The sequence below is a fragment of the Colias eurytheme genome, chromosome 15, assembly GCF_061535395.1.
Source record: "Colias eurytheme isolate Ceu_HAF_F1 chromosome 15, ilColEury1 Martin Lab GWU primary, whole genome shotgun sequence".
In the NCBI taxonomy this organism is placed as follows: domain Eukaryota; kingdom Metazoa; phylum Arthropoda; class Insecta; order Lepidoptera; family Pieridae; genus Colias; species Colias eurytheme.
The window spans coordinates 3395054-3415183 of NC_142994.1; the positions used below are offsets into that span (position 1 = coordinate 3395054).

At 31.5% G+C, this 20130-nt stretch overlaps 2 protein-coding genes across 7 annotated transcripts in view; one reads left to right on the top strand and one right to left on the bottom strand.

The window, feature by feature from the left end:
- ZnT63C (solute carrier family 30 member 1) overlaps positions 1–8711 on the top strand; it is a 40569-nt gene extending 31858 nt beyond the window's left edge. For 2 of the 6 annotated variants that reach the window (XM_090109803.1, XM_090109804.1), the window contains exons 6-10: positions 19–131; positions 2727–2850; positions 4166–4258; positions 7163–7308; positions 7657–8711. In XM_090109803.1, coding sequence (XP_089965929.1) covers positions 19–131; positions 2727–2850; positions 4166–4258; positions 7163–7308; positions 7657–7702 — 522 coding nt within the window. In that variant the 3' untranslated portion in view covers positions 7703–8711. Of the gene's footprint in view, positions 1–18; positions 132–2726; positions 2851–4165; positions 4259–5767; positions 6074–7162; positions 7309–7656 lie in introns of those variants that run through there. The other 4 variants (XM_090109805.1, XM_090109806.1, XM_090109807.1 and 1 more) reach the window with 4 other exon arrangements.
- Positions 8712–13403: 4692 nt separating this feature from the next.
- Ir76b (Ionotropic receptor 76b) lies at positions 13404–17597 on the bottom strand. Its single transcript, XM_090109885.1, has 9 exons — positions 17512–17597; positions 17122–17207; positions 16809–16997; positions 16459–16622; positions 16078–16247; positions 15078–15271; positions 14595–14887; positions 14087–14270; positions 13404–13733 (listed from the first exon to the last, which is right to left on the bottom strand). The coding sequence occupies exons 1-9, from the start codon at positions 17588–17590 to the stop codon at positions 13473–13475; spliced, it is 1620 nt and encodes a 539-aa protein (XP_089966011.1). The 5' UTR covers positions 17591–17597; the 3' UTR covers positions 13404–13472.
- Positions 17598–20130: the final 2533 nt, after the last annotated feature.

Below are 20130 nucleotides of genomic sequence, written 5' to 3' on the forward strand. Positions count from 1 at the left end.
ATCTATTTATTTGTCCAGGTGGACGCTATCCAGAGGCGTCTATTGGAAAAAGTTGACGGAGTTTTGGCTGTTCACGAATTTCACGTGTGGCAATTGGCAGGAGACAGGATTATTGCCAGCGCACATATAAGGTTCGTTTCATTAATTTATTGTTTTAATCATAATAAATAAGTCACAATGTAATTATTTAGTTAATTACTTCCTTGTTAAATTGGTTAGGATATTACCGTAAAACTGGTGTTCTGGGTTTTATTTAGTAGGAAACAGAAATGGCTCTGTCAGAGTCCTAAAAATTTAGATACGTTTATATTTACTGTCTATGTTTAAAAGTAGCATATATACCACCATTATCACGTTTCTGTTTATATTTATAATACATATTACTTTTATCAATAAAAGCATTATTCATTCATATAAAATTTCATACTTGTAAAATAAACATTAATAAACATATAGAATCACTGCAAATTACTTACTTCGACTGTCAGATACTTGCGTCCTTGGGTAACTGGACAGTTGCAAATAATGTTATCTTGATAACAGTGCAGGAGCCCTATAAACTGTGTCGATAAGGAATTATATATAAATCGTCTGCTTAAATCTTATAAGTGTGTAATTCGTGCGCCAAACTATAAAATTATTAATTTTCGATCTAATTGTAAGTCATTATGTATAAATACAACCTATATTTGATTATAAAAAAAATAATTTAAAAGTACCCCCCTGTTCGGGATGGATGTCTTAAACATTTATATAGATCAATATTGGTCTAAAACCGGGACTAGGAAAATATACCCTCATCTGTTAATTAGATGAAACAATATTATATAGGCTGATTTCAATGTTATGAATTTATATAGTATACACAACATGTGCCACCATAAGTCTACTGCAACTATTCCATTATTATTTGTCTACTAGCTATGCCCGGTTTTACGCGCATAGCGTTCCTATTTGTCTAGGTGTTCAAATAATTAATCCCATCATATTTTGATTAGTATAGATTTCAAAACTAGGGGACGACGTTGGGTTAAAATGATTGTGTATGTTTTGAATAGAATCTCTTTTTTGTTGTAAATTTAACAGTTAAAACGTAACATACCGACAAAACATTCATATTATTCATTTATAATATAAATATAAACTTTTTTAATATTTTGTTCTCAGTCTTAGTGTAATTATCTTCAAATATGTAATTTACTTGATGATCATTTCTACTGAAATACTTATAGACATTCCTCTTGTCACTTATCTGAGTAATTGACTGATAGATATCTAATTAGTATAATTATTAATTACCTATATTAATTTGTTAAGTAATAGAATCCAATTTTGTAGATTATTATTATCTATTATCAAAATGTTGCAATGTTTTCAAAAGCTAAAAATATTTCAATAGATAATATCGACACTGGGCAGATATGTCTTTTTTGAGTCACCAAATATGAATAAATTGCAGAGAAAGCTTTAGAAGAATCTGTATATCCATATCTTTATTATAAAATCTCTTTAATCGAAACTAAAATAAAACACATTCACAACAAAGTTATTCTCCATAATTTGTTATGAACAACGAAAAGTTTGATTTGCCGTTCCACTATGGAACAAGTTAATCCCATTTTCTCGCGTGTTTTCGAAAAACTCTTTCGAAATTAAACTCCCCGTTGGCGGGTCGCCAAGAGTCTTTGTCTCTCAGTGTGTCAGTGAACCAGAATGCATTGAGATGTTTGTAAAAGATGCTTGCAAATTGTGAATGGTTCGTTTGGGTATATTTGCGAGTTGTTTTTAATGTCTTGACATATATCAGAGTCTAGCTATAAAACTGGCAAAATCTTTCATCAATTATTTCAATCCTTTATGGGTGTATTGGAAAGTAGCTTATTTTGAGGTCTTCAACCATGTTAATTCTGATTCACAAAAACAATTCACAGGCTTTAATTTCCTAATTTATTTACATTGTAGAGTACTATTTTAACAGCTCAATAAAGGTAGGTACATTATTATTATTCTATATTTCATCCAAATCGGTGCTTTAGTTTAGCCATAAAGCGTAACAGACAAGGAGACAGACTTACAATATTTTACCAAAACTAACAATGAATTACCGAGTCAACATAGTAACAACGAATTACATATTATGTATCATAGATAAAATCTTTTATACAAGTGCAATACTCGAAATCGCTTTATGCTAATTTAATCGCGTATGATCATTTATTTTCCGCCTTATCGAACTTTATCGAATTGATAATATTCAATAAGTGCACTAACTTCGTTTTAACAGTAGTAACAATGGACAATACTCCTTTGTTCGTATTATTTAATGGATTATAATATGATGGATGAAATTATTTACCTTGCAAATGTTATGGGAATTTATGTGATTTGAAAAATATCAGGAATTTACTATCAGAATTTCACACAAACCACCTAACTTGGTATAGGCCGATTAACTAAAGCTGGCACGTTCAACACATTTACACATTGCGCATGTGTAGTGTCTGTGAATATACTGTTCTCATTAATTATTATTTGCTAATACGATTCTTATGAATAGTATTTGGTTTACGTGATAAAAAGTAGCCTTATATCCTGCGTCAAGTTCCTTTCAATTTATACGTACATAATTGTATATTTCTTTAATAATAATGAATGTAATTATGATTTATGAATATGACATTATTTGTTTTTTCTACATTTTTTTAAATAATCTTTTTGTTAAACAGGTGTAGAAACTTATCGGAATACATGAAGATAGCTGAAAAGGTGAAGGAGTTCTTCCATAACGAGGGAATCCACTCGACAACTATACAGCCTGAGTTTGTGGAACTGCCTCTGGATGGGAATGAGGTATTTAGAAATACTATTTATTAAGCTAGAGGTGTTAAAATTGCTTTACACTATAGATTTTTTCTGTTACAAGTGTTTATGGGCGGTGGTGACCACTTAAAATTAGATGCTTTCTCTGACAAAAAAAAGATTTCAAAAATACTAACATTATTAAATTTCATAGAATCATTTATTTCGGTAAAAAAATGATAATAATAAATTAACATTTGAACATGCCATCGCGACTAATATTGAATAGATTTACAATAAGAATGTTGGTGTAATTTAACAAATGATTATGTCTAATTTATTCACACATTGGAAGATCGTGTAATGAATCACATACATGTGACCAAACAATGGAGCGATAGATTAGAAGTATTTATTCGTTTTGTGTTGTATTTAATACTAGAAGTCCGCCCCGGCTTCGCCCGTGGTACATATTTCGCAATAAAAGGTAGCCTATGTTCTTTCTCAGGGTCTAAAGATTATCTGTGCCAAATTTCATCAAAATCGGTCCAGTAGTTTATGCGTGAAAACCATACATACATACATACAAACTTTTCCTCTTTATAATATTAGTATAGATTTGTAACTGTAGTTATAGATGCCTTGAAATATGGTGGTTTAAAAGAGGAAAAAAAATAGCTGTATGACGTCGAAAAAGAGGGAGAGAATTTTTTTTACTTATACATATTTAAGAAATCTTTTTGCTCTATGTTGGTCTGGACTGATGTGGCAAACAAAATAAATTAGACAGTGTAATCATTAATCGCTCAGATTTCTTTTGCTCGAATTGTTTAGGCATTCTTCTTGTATCATCTCTAGATTTTACATTACATCAACCACTACGCATTAAATTGCATAGCTATGGCCAATAATGATGATTATAATTATAATTATTTCGGGGATACCTTCATAAAGTGGTGATGATTATAATGTCATGAGTCATCGTTGCTAATAATTGCGCAGTTGCGATAAGATGTAGATTATTTTTTATTTCTACCCACGATTGTTATTTCTTATGATAATTAAATAAAAGATGTACTTAGATGTTGCGGGATATTTTTGTTAGTTTTGTGAATGAATTTATGTAATAACTAATATGTATTTTTGTTTGTCAATATTATATCGATTCTTTGTTTTCTATGTCGACGGCGCTGGCGCGCGGTAAATCTCTAAAGAGATTATGTTTGTGCCAGTTTAATTTAATTTATAATGAATTGTATTATTGTAGTAAATATAAATAAAATAATAATATTGCTATTGATGATGACAATATTGTTGTTGATTTTGGTGATGAAGATCATATAATAAATAATAATATTATAAACAGATGATAAGCTCGTCAGCGGAAGCCCCGTGCGCGTTGCACTGTCCGCCCAACGACCTGTGCCACAACGCGACCTGCTGCGGGCCCAACCAGCAGGTATTATTTGTTTGTTTGTAGCCTAGAATGTAAAAATAGTTGGACGCGCTAAAAACAAGTCTTATTTATTGTAAGCTAGTTATGTGTTTAGAAAATACTTTTTGACGGGTTTAAAATGTCATGGGTAAGGATGGATCGTATTTCTTTTGAGCCGCTAGCGGTGGCTATCGTATAGGAGCTAGCAACGTTGACAAGAGAGAATTTTAGTATAGTTGGTTCTTTGATATACTGTTTCTTTTCCTATTTCGGTTAGAGTCCGGGCTGCCTGGCTGGCCGCAGGGGTTGCGTTTATTAGTGCGCATCTTATCTCGGTGACATTGTGTATGTAATTTCACTTATTTCGATGACATTTGAATTATTTTGAAATAAAAAATTTGTTGTTAAATAGGTGCCATACGACCTATTTAACAACGAAAAAAACGTCTTGCAATAAAAAAATTATGTCTGATGGATCTATCTAAAGGCAAAATATTAAAAATTACGCGTTAATAAATGACTTTAAATTACGGATATTTTCCTGTGCGCACTAATAAACGCAACCACTACCGCCAGCCAGACAGCCCGGACTCTAACCGAAATAGCAAGAGAAACAGTATATCAAAAACCCAACTATACTAAAATGACTTTTTTTAAAACGTTACTAGCTCCCGTACCACTAATGCTGGTTGGAACAGAAATTAAAACTAGCTACTTGAGTCATTTGCCAATGCAAATTGGAAATAGTTTTTCAAAATTAATTATGCTTTTTCAAATAGATATACTTTTTAGTTAACTATTGACTGACATTACAAAAACTAACAGACTTGTAAAACTATGACATTTTTCTGATAATAATTATTTTATATTACGAACTTGGTCATTCCCTAAGCAGATTACACTAATGAATAAATTACGTTTTAAATCCGTTAAAAAGTATTTAATTTCTGAAAGTATGTGTTTTCATTCCTATCCTCTCTCTTTTCTATATCTCTCCTTATCTGTCTTCTTTTCTTGAATGCACTTACAAAATATTTATAAGTATTGTTACAAGCATGTATCATAGATTAAACTTCGAAGGAGTTGTTTAGTTTTGGTGGTGTAAATAAAAATGTACTTAATAACTATGTGTGGATGTTGTTTTGTTGATCAAAATATATTTTTAAACTATATTAAAATATATTTTTTACCTTTCCATAAAATTGAACACGGTGGTGGATATTTAAAAAAATATAAGTAGTTTGCAATATTTCATTAAATGTCTTTATGACAAATAATGTCGATCATATTTTAAATCCAAAATTAAACATCTCCTTTGCTTTTAATTCCTTCTATCAATCCTATTATCCCCGAATGAATTAAAGTTATAAATATTCAACAAATTATCTAAACAATTCTCTCATACGATACTCAATAGCGTTTGCACGCACTTAACGTAGCCGCCCGCAATGAATGCGTGCGCGAAAAACGTTTTGTAGATTTAGTCTAAATTAAAAAAAAGTAGGTAGAAATTTCCTTTTTTTTCAATTGCAGTTTTACAGTTTAGAAACAATAAGGGTTCGGTAATATTTTTCAAGGAGATGCCACCGACGGGCCGAGCCAATCTGAGCCTTACGCCCTTCGCCGACGTTTCGAAGAGTTTACTATGAAATTGTTATTTTTAGCCAATTTTATATACCCACGGAGGTTGTTATTTTTGTATCGCATAATATTTATATACATATCTTGTATGTGATGTTGAATAGTTTTATTGTTGCCAATTGTGATCATGAATAGATTTTATGTAAATGTGCCAAATATATGTACATGTTGTACTTATGTAAAATGTATTAAAAATAGTAAAATATTTGCATTGAACTTAACCTGGTTTTATTGCGCGTGATAACAATGTTATCTTTGTACGGGATCCTCATTTGGTTGATTTAAATTATATTCCTACACTTGAGAAAACACTTTGAGTTCAATATATGGTACATAAAAAATGCCTTACAGTTTGAATTTATATTGAAACTACTTACAAAAGAACAAAAAACTTCATTGAATAAGTGAATATATATTTTTTATTTTAATCTGAATACTCCTGTACTAAATGATCAAATAATTAATTAGTACATATAAACATAACGAATTGCATAAAGACAAACAATAACACGCCAAATCTCTACGACTACACGCGCCATACAAATTTACACGCTGATTATGAAACAATATGTTTACAGATAAAACTGACACGTAGTTTTTATCAATTTGATTAAAGATTAAATTACGACTGTGTGACAAGTGCAAAAGAGTTAAATTTTCGGCACGACTGTGTTGCGAGTTTGAAAAAATTATGTTACTATGCACAGAACACCTTTATATATGTATAAATTGCTTTAAAATAAACATGTCAATATGAAAAATGGCTCCAACCCTATTTTAGTAATTTATTATTTACGCTGGTAATTACATTGTTTGCATACAAATTTGTTTTCTTACACAAGAATAGCTTTTGATATTGACATTTACATTATAATGGTATATTCACAAAATCAATATTGCCTGTAATTTTACCTATCATGCTAACGTATCGATCTTGTTTATTTTTTATGAAGTAATTGTAGAAATTGCTTTCTTTGACTAGTTTATGTACACAGCCTTTGAACAGTATATTTTATTTTCTGTTTATTTTATTTGATGTTTCAAGTTTCGATTATTTATAGTTATGAATTTATTTTGTCTCAGACATTTAGTCTTTACTTGAAATTTATTGTAAACTAGTAGCCTTTCAAACTTACCATTATAGAATACAAAACCTTTTTAATATATTTGCAGTACATTACTATTTTTATACATTTAGTAAATACAACAAATAAAATAGCTTTAGTAAACTCATTACTAGATCGACATATTTCTATAAACATCTTTTTATACATTGAAATGTTTCAGAAGCAAAGCACCCCATCGCCGTCTGTCACACCGTACATGTGCAGACAGAGGAACATGGGATCGCGAACGGAGTCTGTGAATTCTAATATTGGCGCGAGTGGGCAAGGCGCTGCGACCACTAGGAATTTAGACGCTTTGGAGTGCGGGTGAGAATACTTTTTTATTTTTAATCTTTTGAATAAATAGTTGGGTAGGTGGGATAGGATGGATTGTTTTTTTAATTTATTTATTTTTATGACTAAATTTGGGTTGTTGGTTTTACATCACTTCGTCTCATTATTTGAAGATAAAAATTAATTGAGCTCGAAAATTTAATTGATCGCATTTTTGGCTATAAAATTTGCTTTTTATTTTGATATATTTATTTTTTTATATATATTATGCTATCGGAGATTTCAAAACAACATTTTATATTTTATAAAAAAGTCAGCGTCAGAAAAATATCCTAATGTATATTTTATTCTGAATTTATAATTGAATTCCTTTAATTTCAGCTCGTTACTCCCATCGCCGATGGGTGAAGCCCGGCTGACGGTCTGACAGGCGGCCGGCTCCTAACGCACCGCGGGCCTTCATGCGCCCATACACATTAGTTTCACGAACTATATCTAACAACTAACGTTTATACTAGTGCATTTCATTGTATTATTTATTTGAAATTACAAGTTATGAGTGTAAGCTGGTGAACGCTGGCTAATATGTCTCTGATAGCTTATTCAGCAGTTATAACGTAAATTTTCATAGAATAATTGTCATTTTAGTTGACAGGTAAAGTAAATAAAATGTATTCAGGTGCTACGAAACCAGCAACAAAAGTGTTTTATAACTTCTGTTTATGTTCTGGTTAGTTTATCTGTCAGTTAAAATTTCAAAAATATACAAAATAAGCTGTTAGTGGCTTTATCAGCAAGAAGTGAAACTGGCTTAAATTTGAGTAACTAAGCATTTATTTCGATGTTTTTCAAATGTGTTTTGATGTGAGTGCGTTCATACCACCGACATTCTGTCCTATCGCCCGTTAAGTAACAAATAATACGCACAGACTTCGCTACATTATGTTTTCACCAAATTTGCAGAATGTTTTTTTCATTTGCCACCAAATAATAAAAAATAGGTATCAAATACAATGTGTTCTTAGTGTTAAGCGTTCGAGAAACGCACTCGTATGTTTATATCCAAAGTTGATGAAGTGAAAATTAATATAGGTAATCGAGAAATTAATTTTTAATAGTATTATAATCAGAATCAATAGGTAGCAAAGAAAAAAGCTTGAAGGCTAGTAGTAATTTTTTACCGACTTTGCATTGGCAAATTTATTTTAATTCAAATAGGTGGGAAATACGAAAGGTGAGTATTTTAAAGTTAATAAAATAAGAGATTCAGGGTTAATAGTTACTAGAACTATACTTAGGTTTGGCAAGTGTCCATTCATTGAATACAGTTTTTTTACACCTTTAATAATAAATAGTTATAACTAACACTTATGCACACATTTTCGATAGTATTACGCATTGGAAATGCAAAAGTACAATTAACATACACCAATAATGATTAACCCGTGACACGTTCTACGCACAATATTTGTGTCGTAACGCAAATTGTACTGTAGTGTACTGCGCACAAACTCTGTGCCTAACGCGGCCCGTGACATTGAAGGCCATCTGTAGTGAATTACAAGTGAATGTTTCCAGTATAAAAAATATTTCTCTATGCCTTAAACATTTATAATTCGAATCGACACGACTCCGAGACAGGCAATAGAGACCAAAACCACAAAATAAAAAAAAAAAGTGAATCATTGATTGAGTTGCGTCATCGGCCATAGTTTGTGACATTTGTCTTGTTCAACGAATATTTGGATTGTGAATTATGCCGAGAGGAATAATTAGATGAGTGATAATTGAGACGTATATTACTGGAAATTTTACGTAGAATACGTTTATGATATTGGTTTTAGGGATATTTGAAGAATACTCAGTGAAAAAGTGTCTCAACTTTTCAGTGCGGAAGACGCAAAATGGCGCTTTTTTTCTTGTTTGTGAATAATGGAGATTTGTTATTATTCATAGTGAAATACGTTGTGTTAAATGTGTGAAAATATAAGTGAATGTATTTGGCAATCGTGTAGTGATATGAAAACGTGAATATGATCATTTGATGACTCAGCATTATCATGTAAGTGTTAGTATGTAAGCAATTAAAATTAAAACAAAAGAAAATCATTTTTTTATAATTTTATAGAAAAAATATATCGTCATGATTACATTTTTATGCTATAACTAGTTTCTTCCTCTTTCCAAAAATATATAATACATGGCATATAATTATAGAACAATAGGGTAAATAAAATTTTCAAACTCGGTAGTCATAAAAAAGCTAGATTTCGTGAACTCCCTTGACACTATCGGGATCGGTGCCGGCTGTGCGCCAGACGCGTGATAGGTTAAATGACGTTAAAAATCATAGATTTTGACAGTTACACTTTTCGCGCCCTTTCTTCGGCACAGATAATGCAAAAGCGTCACGTGACACATTTAAACGATTTTCTCGCTTCTATTATTATAATAGCCAAGGTCATTGACCTGATATTTTCCACGTGGAAATAACGAAAGATAAAATAATCTTATCTGCATATCGATCTATTTTATGTCAACATCGGTCTTTCCATTTCAATGTTATTTATGATATAAAAGCCACTTCTCCTGCTAAAAGTAGTGAATATATGTAATACTAATCGCCTGATTATAGATATATATTAGATATAATACTAAATAATACCGAATCCTCGAAAAGAGTCTTAAAATAGTAAAACTTATATCATTATTTCAGGAATTTTATTCAAGCGTTCACATCATTCATCTTAAATGTTTAATCAAATCATTTTTTTATATCTTGAGATTTATTTCGATCGTTGTTAAAAGTATTTTATTATCAAGTTTATTTTTATTCTGTATTTCGTATGTTTCGTACGTTTTGTATTATTTTTAATCGCCTTTGACGATTTTAAGGCGTTGCGTTGATGCAATATTGCGATTTACCTACGTATAAATATTAATCGACTGATATGCATTAATATTGACGACTATCTTGGATATGAAATACCATAGAATATAATATCACAAATATAATGTGTGATACAGAATAAAATACATAGGTAATTAGTTTTTGCTAGATTTTTACATGTTAATTGTAAAGATTTAAACCATGAATAGTTTAATTTATTGCTGTTTTTAATTGTTTAAAAATTGAAATAAAGTGCGTTAGATAGAATAATTGTAGCAAATAGGTCATTCACACCAAATATTGTGTGCATTTTTAGGATACTTCGAATTTATAAGAACCATAGTGCAAGCTGTGACAGTAGAAGTTAATGTGCCACAAAGTTCTTATATCAATTACTTTGTCTATAGACAAATTTTACCCCTTTTTAATACGAAGCTTTTTTTAAAAATTTTTTAATTATTTTTTACAGAAATCCGATGAAGATTTTTATGACTTAATCGATAATTATTATTATTGATTTTATATATGTACCTAAGTATTCCTTTTCTTAATCGTCACACCTGGCTCTAAGGTTATCATTTCACTTATAATACTAACATAGTAATTATTGTTTACAATACTTAAAAATTGTGATCGTCATTTTAATATAGGAAAATAATTAAGTTTAATAAATTTATCGTATTGTATAATGACACACCTGGATTCAAAATATCGTTTTGTCAAATGAAATAGTTTAAAAATCATTAATCGTGTGTAATTGCTAAATTTAAAGGAAAAATGTATCAGTCCGTTATTATAGAAATTAAATATATAATAAAAAATATGAGAAGCGTTTTAGGTTTTATACTAAAATTTTAATACTATACAATATAAATGTATAATTAATAAATAATATATCGTGTATATTACAGGCACAGCCTACGTGATTATTTTTGGTGTCTGTTTTTCAATATATTGTTTAAAAACTTACGCTAGATAGATCCAATACTATGTAAGATATACAATTATTATTTGAAGCTAGAAATATGCATTTTTTAATTTTGTATAATTATTATTTCGTTAAATATTTGAATTTTAACATTCGAATTTCGAATTGTCTATTTTATTTCTTGTCCAAATTTTGCACAGATTATGAGATCTCACTGCATTTCTAGTAATTAAAATGTGTCCGTTATTAGTAGTTAATACGAATGAAGCCAAGCTATTAATTTGTTTATAGTAACAACATTCAATACGCTCTGGTACAAATGAAGATTAGATAGTATGCGTTTCTTATCTCCTTAAACATACCATATAAAACTAGATATATTGAAAAGCAGGCACCCCTAGTTAAATTTAATCTATAAAAGAGCGAATCTGAATGCAAATGTTGTTTATGGTTTGATTGTTAGTGCAATTGTGGAAGTGTATTTCACAGTTATTAAAAATATATGAATTAAACAAGCTTTTTTATTATGACACCCTTTATTTTCTAATAAACGATATTATGTATTTAAACAATTGCTGTGAGTCCAACCGCAGCTAATGTAAGACTATGGTCCAACTTAGTAAAGGATATAAAAATACCAATTTATTATAATCTGTCCAAGTACAGGTTCAAGTAATTGATACTCGGAGCAATTAACAAGCCTGGAGAAGTAACAATTAATTGAACGTTTCTTATATAGTGGCTCTCTTTTATTCAATACCCTAATTAATGCGATAGAAAGAGACAACACACTGTTATCTGCTTGGCATTCAAATCCACATGTAGCCACTTTTTGTTCTAAAAAGGTAGTGCTTGCCTTTACTTTATCGAATACTAAAATATCGATAAATAAAAAAATTAAGTTATAAAATTGCTTGAAGATAATTTAAGATTCGTTTAATTTTGAATTATGGATAGGTAATTTCAAATTTTAAGATTCGTTTAATTTGGAATTATTCATTTACGATGCGTATTGACTGCCTTGCATTGTATGGTAGTGGTATTTATAAAAAAATATTATTAGGTATTTCGGTTTAGGTTGTTTTTATGGTTTCGTAAAAAGGTACGTATTTTTTCCTGTTTTCATAGATTCATTCATAGAATTATACGGAACCCTTCGTGCGCGAATCTGACTTCCACCTAGTTGATCTTTTTACAAATCAATAGTCGTATCCTACTAATATTATAAAAGCAAAAATATATAAGAATGGACATATTTTGATACTCTTTCACGTAAAAACTACTGAATGAGTTTTTATGGAACTTTACAATTATATAGTTTAAACATCAGAATAACATATTATAAGCTACAATTTACCATAGGAAAATAACTCATTCCCACAGGAAAAAATTGGTACAAGTTTAAAATAAATTGCTTCAAATAAAACAAATAAACATTTATTTTTTTAACAACATTTTATTTCGATACTTAATTACCAAATTACAATATTTAATATTTATTATTTAAAATAGATGCCACCTTAAACTTGTGGCACAGCATCTCTGCAAAGCACTTTACTTTTCTTCCCGTCTGATTCGAAATGATTTGAACAAGGCCGAGAATGTTTTGAAGGCTTCCAATTTTTCCTGTGCTATAGCTTTAACTCAAACATCTTTTAATTGTTCTCAAGCCTGAAACCTGCAAATAACAATAAAATCCATACTTAAATACCTTTTTTTTCTCCTAACCTAAAGCAGTCATTATCAATGAAGTACTTCGTTCCTACTCAAGTATCGATAATTGCACAACACTATGGAAGTTATATTTTGCATTTTTTCTAAAAACTAAGCTGATTATGATTTCATTTCAATGATTACGGTTAGATAAAACATAGATGATTAAGAAAATAAGGTAAATTAACTTATTTATCATACAATTAACAAAAAAATTGATCAAAACACTAACCTGTGAAATGACAAATTTCTATCTTCGTCCGGTTTCACATTACTACGGCTTTTACAGCCGTAAGCAACACAAGCCATGTTATCTTTAGTCAATTGTCTTTTCATAAAATAACAAATTAAACTAAAACACTCGTTTTTCACTTCAAAAATAATAATTAAAATCACCATGCGTCCGTGACCAGACTGGTCACTGAAACAAATTGACATGGGCACATGTCATTTCAAACTGTCGAACTGACATATATCTGTCCTCTTTTTTCGCATGACATTTTGCCATAAGCCAAAAAGGCCAAACTATTGCTATATTGTTCAATTAATTGTTACTTCTCCAGGCTTGATAATTGCTCCGAGAATTGATACAATATGACAATTAACAATATGCACACAGATAAAAAAATAACATCGATAAATTATAACGATTCCGAGAAATCGATTCTAACGATATAAAAGTGCAGATGGTGTCCTTACTGGGATCAGCCTCGTTTCACCATTCTCTTTGTTTATAACCCAATATTCTCTACCGTTAATTATCTTTTTCGTTGAATTGGTTCCTTTTTTAGATTTGCCGAATAAAGATTCGTAAGGTGGTGGTCGAGAGTCGTCGAAGTTGAAATTTTGAGTAGGTTTCACTTTCTTTCGGACAATTTTTAAATGCTTACCTTTGTATTTTGTTATGCCGTACCGTTTTAAGATAACCTGTAACAAATAAATAAGCTTAATGAAACTTGTACACGATTTTTCCTTAGTACATACTACAATTAATTGGCAACTTTTAGCAAGAGGAATAGGCAGTATATATTATGATTTTTTTTTTGTATATAACACCTTTAAATTACCCTATACAAGGAAATAGACATATTTGATTTGTAAGAAATTGAAATAAGTGAAACAACATACATAGGGCAAATATGTCTATTATCCATTTTTAACTGTGATTTTTAACCACACATAACCAATCCCAATTTGAAGATAAGTTTTGAAATAGGTCTTATTACCTATACTTTCTTGTAGGGAAAATAATCGAGTGATAAATAATGAATGCAACTTACCTCGCCAACGAACACTGATACCGCAGCTGCTAAACCAACGGCCATAATATAGTACGTCATCAAAAGATCCGTGTTTCTTAACTGCCGGTCTTTAGACTGCAGATCCAGGGGACATATTCTAGTATCGGGTAGCATTTTACGCTCTAAATATTTTATGATACCGCTATATGTTACCATATTCAAGCTGAAAACGAAATGTAGGCACTTAAATACCTATTGGCAAAAGCAAACAAAAAGAGGATGGAAGAGAAGAATAACTTTAGTCCGAAGAATTGATTTTGTGTTTAGATTAAAATCTAAATGATTTTCGGTAATCGGTACCTACTGTGGGTACTTAGGTATTTACCTATGCAAAAAAATCTATTTCTTAGGATCAAAAATGCCCAAGTGGGCATTATATAGATAAGTCTTGAGGGAAATGTAGGTAGGTAGGTTCATTCTACATTTTTTAAATAAGCTAGCTACTCAATTCTTTATAGCAATAGAACAAATAAAAAAGATTACTAACATAGGTTGAAACAATAAATTCAACGTCGTATTTCTTGGAAACGCGAACGCTCGTTTTTTTTGCATGAATGGGCCAGGAGCAACAACATAAGTGCATCTTTCAGCTTCCGGTATACCCTGCCGAGTCTTCTCCAAATAATCAAAATACATCATATAGTCTATTACAGTCCCATCATTGACTAATACGGCGCCTTCAGACACGTAAGATAGGTACTCACTATCATCGCTAATTGAACGAAACTTAGCACGACCGTTTGCAATCATTTTACTCAGGAAATGCAGGCCTTCGTCCGTCTGCATAAAAAAATTCGATGTTGACTAATTAGGTACATAGTTTACCAAGATAGTTACTTAGACATTATTCATAGTTACAATTTTATAAATACATAGTTATACATTTTTACGTGTTTTATTTCAATTAACAATGCACAGTCAATTTAAAAATAGTTTAAAATTAAACACTTGAGAACTAAAAAATACCAACACTTTTAACAGCATATTCAACAGCTCCACCTTCAGTAGCAAACCAACGATAGTTTTTCTTGTACAAATCTTGAAGTGTTTCAATCTCCAAGGTAAATTTGGACAGAGTTAGAAAAGCTGTCAAGTTAGCTGTATAAAAAGCAGATAGGAGGATCACAAAAATCCACCAAGTCGCAAACAGCACTCGAGTGGTATCTACGGAAAAGTTAATTAAAGATTCAGTAGAGGAAAATTAAATTTAAATTTTCTTTTGTTTTGCATAATTTATAATATGAACAGATTATGTTTCTATTTAGTATGAATTATGATGGACTTAATTAGGTTCCATAATCTATTATATAACTTTCATTTCACCTGTGATTTGTTAAAATGCGCAGGCATAATGAAAAATGCGCCTAATTTATTAATGGTCGATGTCACATAGATTCAGTGATTAACGACTTATAATGACTAGGTATACCTGGCACTACTTATATTACAATAAGTATATTTACCTTATCAACGAAAATGTAAATTATATTTTATTGTAACACAAAATGACTGTATCGTATAATAGGCGTAACCAAAAAGTGATAAATGACTAACCATTAGCAATATAATCGACGATTGATAGTTATTTTTTAGACAAAATTATATTTATGGAAATATTACACGACAAATATTTTCATTTCTAATGTATTACATGAATAGGTTATAGGTATATACGTTACATAGATACTATGTAGGTATAATATACTTTAACTATTGAGGTTTATAGGCTTTTACGAACTATTAATGTATCAAATATTTTTATTATAAACAAGGAATATAAACCTCTCTTATTTCAATATCTATCTGGAGATCGATACCCAAAAACTTTTTACCAACGAGTCTTAGATGTATGTACCTACTATGTATGTATGTATGTATTTGAAGAAGTTGTTTCAATGCTTTTGAAACTGTGGCTTTACCTAAATCTTTAATATAAATTAGTAAATATCCATCAATATTCAAGCTCTTACTTGCGTTAGGCGATAGTGATGTGCCTTGCTTGATAAATGCCCCATAAACAAACCAAATGCTAGGAGATATCGGAATGTAATTCTCGTCGTCAGGCATCAATTTATTGCGCAAGCGAGTTAGCAGGGTAACGCATGGACCGTATGCCACTACGGCAATGAGAATCAAATACCTAGTAAAAAATACATATTTGAACGTAGGTACACCATAAAGAAACTATATTCAGATAATTTTAAAATATATTTAAGCGATAGCGACCCGTAGAGTATCCGTAACTTTCTAACGATTATTTTTCAAAATCATCTTTACGACTGGTCAGCTTTATCGGCAATGATATCTCTCGAGAGATGCCACAGCATAGATGGTAATTGAATTCTAATTACCAAACCATTTCATCGAATGGCGCCAAAAGACCAGACCCTGCTGCTGACTCCTTTGGACGTTTTAACATCATCATCCAAGTTGCCTCGTCTAGGATCGTCGAAAATTGTACGTGTCTGTCGTAGTTACTGAGAATTGGGATAAAGGCAGCGGCCATATCTATTTTCTGTAATAATTAATTTGGCGCAAATACTTTTATTGTGACATGAAATAATTGACGTCAGAAATACTTATTAGGTGTTAATACTTATAAGGTAGTTACCAAAGTAATAATTAAAATACAATACATGTAAGTATATTTTGTTTCTACAAGATTAACAGTTTTGCACAGCCCAAAACATATTAAACTTACACTAGTATTGAGAAGTCCGATGAGATACTCTTCTGGTCTTCCATTGCCAAATATAAAATTTTTCTCCGGAACGACAACTTCGTATGTAAAATTAAACTTTTCCTGTAATATGTTTATAATTTCGAATGCAACTCCATGACCGGTGTATGTCCCATTTTCAGCTCTTTCCGTCCAACTCGTGGGAAAATTCTAAATAAGTAAGGTTTTTTTTAATCTGCTCTATGAAATAAGAGCTAGTTAATTTGGGTACAAGCCATGTAGTTTAATAAAAATAATTAATAAATCGGAATCCTTTAGGAAATAGGAAACTTACATTAAATGTCCCAATCTTCAAATGTTTCCCATTAATTAAATTACGTAGAGCCAACGTCTCATTTTGCTTCCCAGTTAATTTCGCATCTACAATTTAAAAAACTTCCTTGGTAGGTATCACTATACCTTAACCACTGTTAAGTATGAGCATTCTAACTGAAAGGTCCCGAGTTCAATCCTTAACAAAGATTAATAAAAGAAGTCTTCTGGTAGGATACAAAAGACTGATCACTTAATTGCACAAAAAGAAAATCGATCAGTGAAAAAAAGAGATGTTACATGCATCTGCCCTTCTGCCCCATACCCAATACACGAATCCCGTGCCTGGCTTGAGGCACGTGTTTTCATTCCTACTTTTCTCTAGAATTATAGCCAATTTTAAGAAATTTACCATTCAACGGATTGTCATATACATATTCGCAAAATGTCGCGTTGCACACGGATGAAAATATAATATCCAAGCCTGCCATTGCATGGCGTGGTGGTGGGTGACTGATTACCGTAACACAAACAACGGTGGTGACATTATGGGGTGACATAATCGATGGTGGGACATCGCAGTGATCACCTGAACGATGGATTTGTATAGATATGCCTTGTAATATTTTCTGTTTTTAGCATGAATGAAGCAATCAGCATGAATACGCTCGCGAAAGAGATTTGTGCGGAAATCCTGCTTTTAGTTACAGCGAAGTGTGTATTTTAGTTCAATATTAAGAGTGTCAGCTTTTTTAATTCCTAACTATTTGTACGCCCCGCCTCCGTCCTATATTTCCTAGGTTCTAAGCTACATTTTCACCAATTTAGCCAAATCGGTTCAGCTGCCCTTCTTGAGTTATAAATGTAGTACATGCATATAACTAGCACGCCTTTCTTTTTCATATATAGATGGCATCCATCCATCATCTTTAACAAACCGAGTCGCACATCAAATCCACGACTACCGGGTGGAGTCGGGCACAGTCAGGGAGTTGAAATAAATAAATTAAATATACACGAACAGATTTCATTTTGTTTCTATATCTATCAACTACTTACATATTTTGAATATAAGGTGAATTAAAACTAATAGATATTGGAAATTTTCAATTATATTTTGAATATTTATAGTAAAAAACACCTGCTTGACTTGTTGCTTACCTTGTTTAAAAGCAGTATAGGCACCTGCACTTTTTAGTGATATAATACATTTTGGATATATCCATATTAATTTTTCTATGTCATCAATATTCTTTTTACGATTATATGATAAAGGAAGGTCATGTTAAAATGTAACTAAAAGCATCTACAGACGCTCCGATTTGGTTGGTGCCAACCATATTGGAACCGACATGGCAACCATTCCAACATTGCTACAGATTGTCCGACGGTTGGCCTTCCAACTGTCAGTTGACCATAGAGTAATATGTCAGTTGACCATAGTACGAAGAGAATGGGCTAAATTCTACTATAGAAATAGAGAAAATTACAGTCATATGCGGCTCTTATAACTTATTTTTTAAGGTTTTAATGTAGCCGCACTGTCAATTTTTTTAATACTTCTAACATAATAAAATACACTTGATTTCTGGCATCTCTATTTGCGTAATCTTTGTTACTTAAGTCCCACAAACAGGGAAAGTCTTTATATAGTTCCAGTAATTTTATTAATATGTCACGTTCGGTGACCGTAACTCCCTCGGCGTTCATGTTGACGTCCTACACCGGCGGCGTTGCAAATGAGAATGAGCCAATTACCTCTATTACTCTATGGAATGAGCCGATTTGGTCGGAACAAAGCTTCCAAACGTTCCAATTTGGTTGGATCGGATAGGAAGTTGGTTTGGTCGGTATTGCTGGCGCATCCGACCACGTCAAACCAATATTAATAATAATTATGTCGGACCGACCGCTCTCTACACTTTCCGATTTGGTCGTGGTCGGATGGTTGGCACCAACCAAATCGGAGCGTCTGTAGATGCATTAAATTTCATATGTCACGCGGTATTACCGTTACCGAGCTGATTATATGGATTATTATTATTTGAACAGGGTTGTTAGAGGTAATGAGGATCCTGTCAATAATCAAAGTGGTGTGTAGGACTACAAAGTTAGTAAATATAATTATCATAGAAGTAGGTATATGGGTCATGTTGTCGTTTATTTAATCATCACATTATGGGTTCTAGAAAGCAAACTGTTTTTAGGGTTCCGTACCTCAAAAAGAAAAAACTGAACCCATATAGGATCACTTTGTTGTCCGTCTATCAAAGATGCAGCCGTAAATGCTGAAATTTTAAGCAAATTTCGACATCCTATAAAAAATAGGTTTGTTCGGAGCCCTCGGTGTGCGAGTACGACTCGCACCTGGCCGGTTTTATTTTTAATTCATTTAAAAATAAAACAGGTTAATCGGGTACATAATAAATAATTAAATATTAACAGCTATAAAGCGTCTCCTAGGAAGGACTCGACATAAAAGACAAGATGAATCCGTTACGGCGTTACGACACCAAGGAAAGACGTAACGGATTTGTATTTTGTAAAAGATCGACAGTAGAACTCAGTAGAATCCAACTCTTTCGGTTTTCAAAATAATGTAAGTAGGTAATTACTACTTCTTTGAGTAGTTTTGTAAGTTTATTTTCGTCAAGTGAGATCGACCTCTGCTTGATTAAGCTGGATTGGAAATGCCTGAAAATGATTGTACTAAATTCAAAAGTAGACTTGCCGTTACAAGAACGTTCATTTTAGAATCGATAGATGAACTAGAAAAATGTTATATATGTACTCGCAATGCAGTTACAATACTTAAAGTAAATCATTGTATTGGCAATGCAGTTACAATACTTAAAGTAAGTATTAAAAAATCCTGTACGGTACTGCGTTAAGGCACGTGCAATGTGCATCTGGATTCTGGATTCTGGCGATAATATGAACTTGACTGCTATCTGTAGTAATTTGCGTAATTTAAAAACTACACAGAAATACATGCTCAAACAGTGCTCACACAACTGATCACACAAATGAT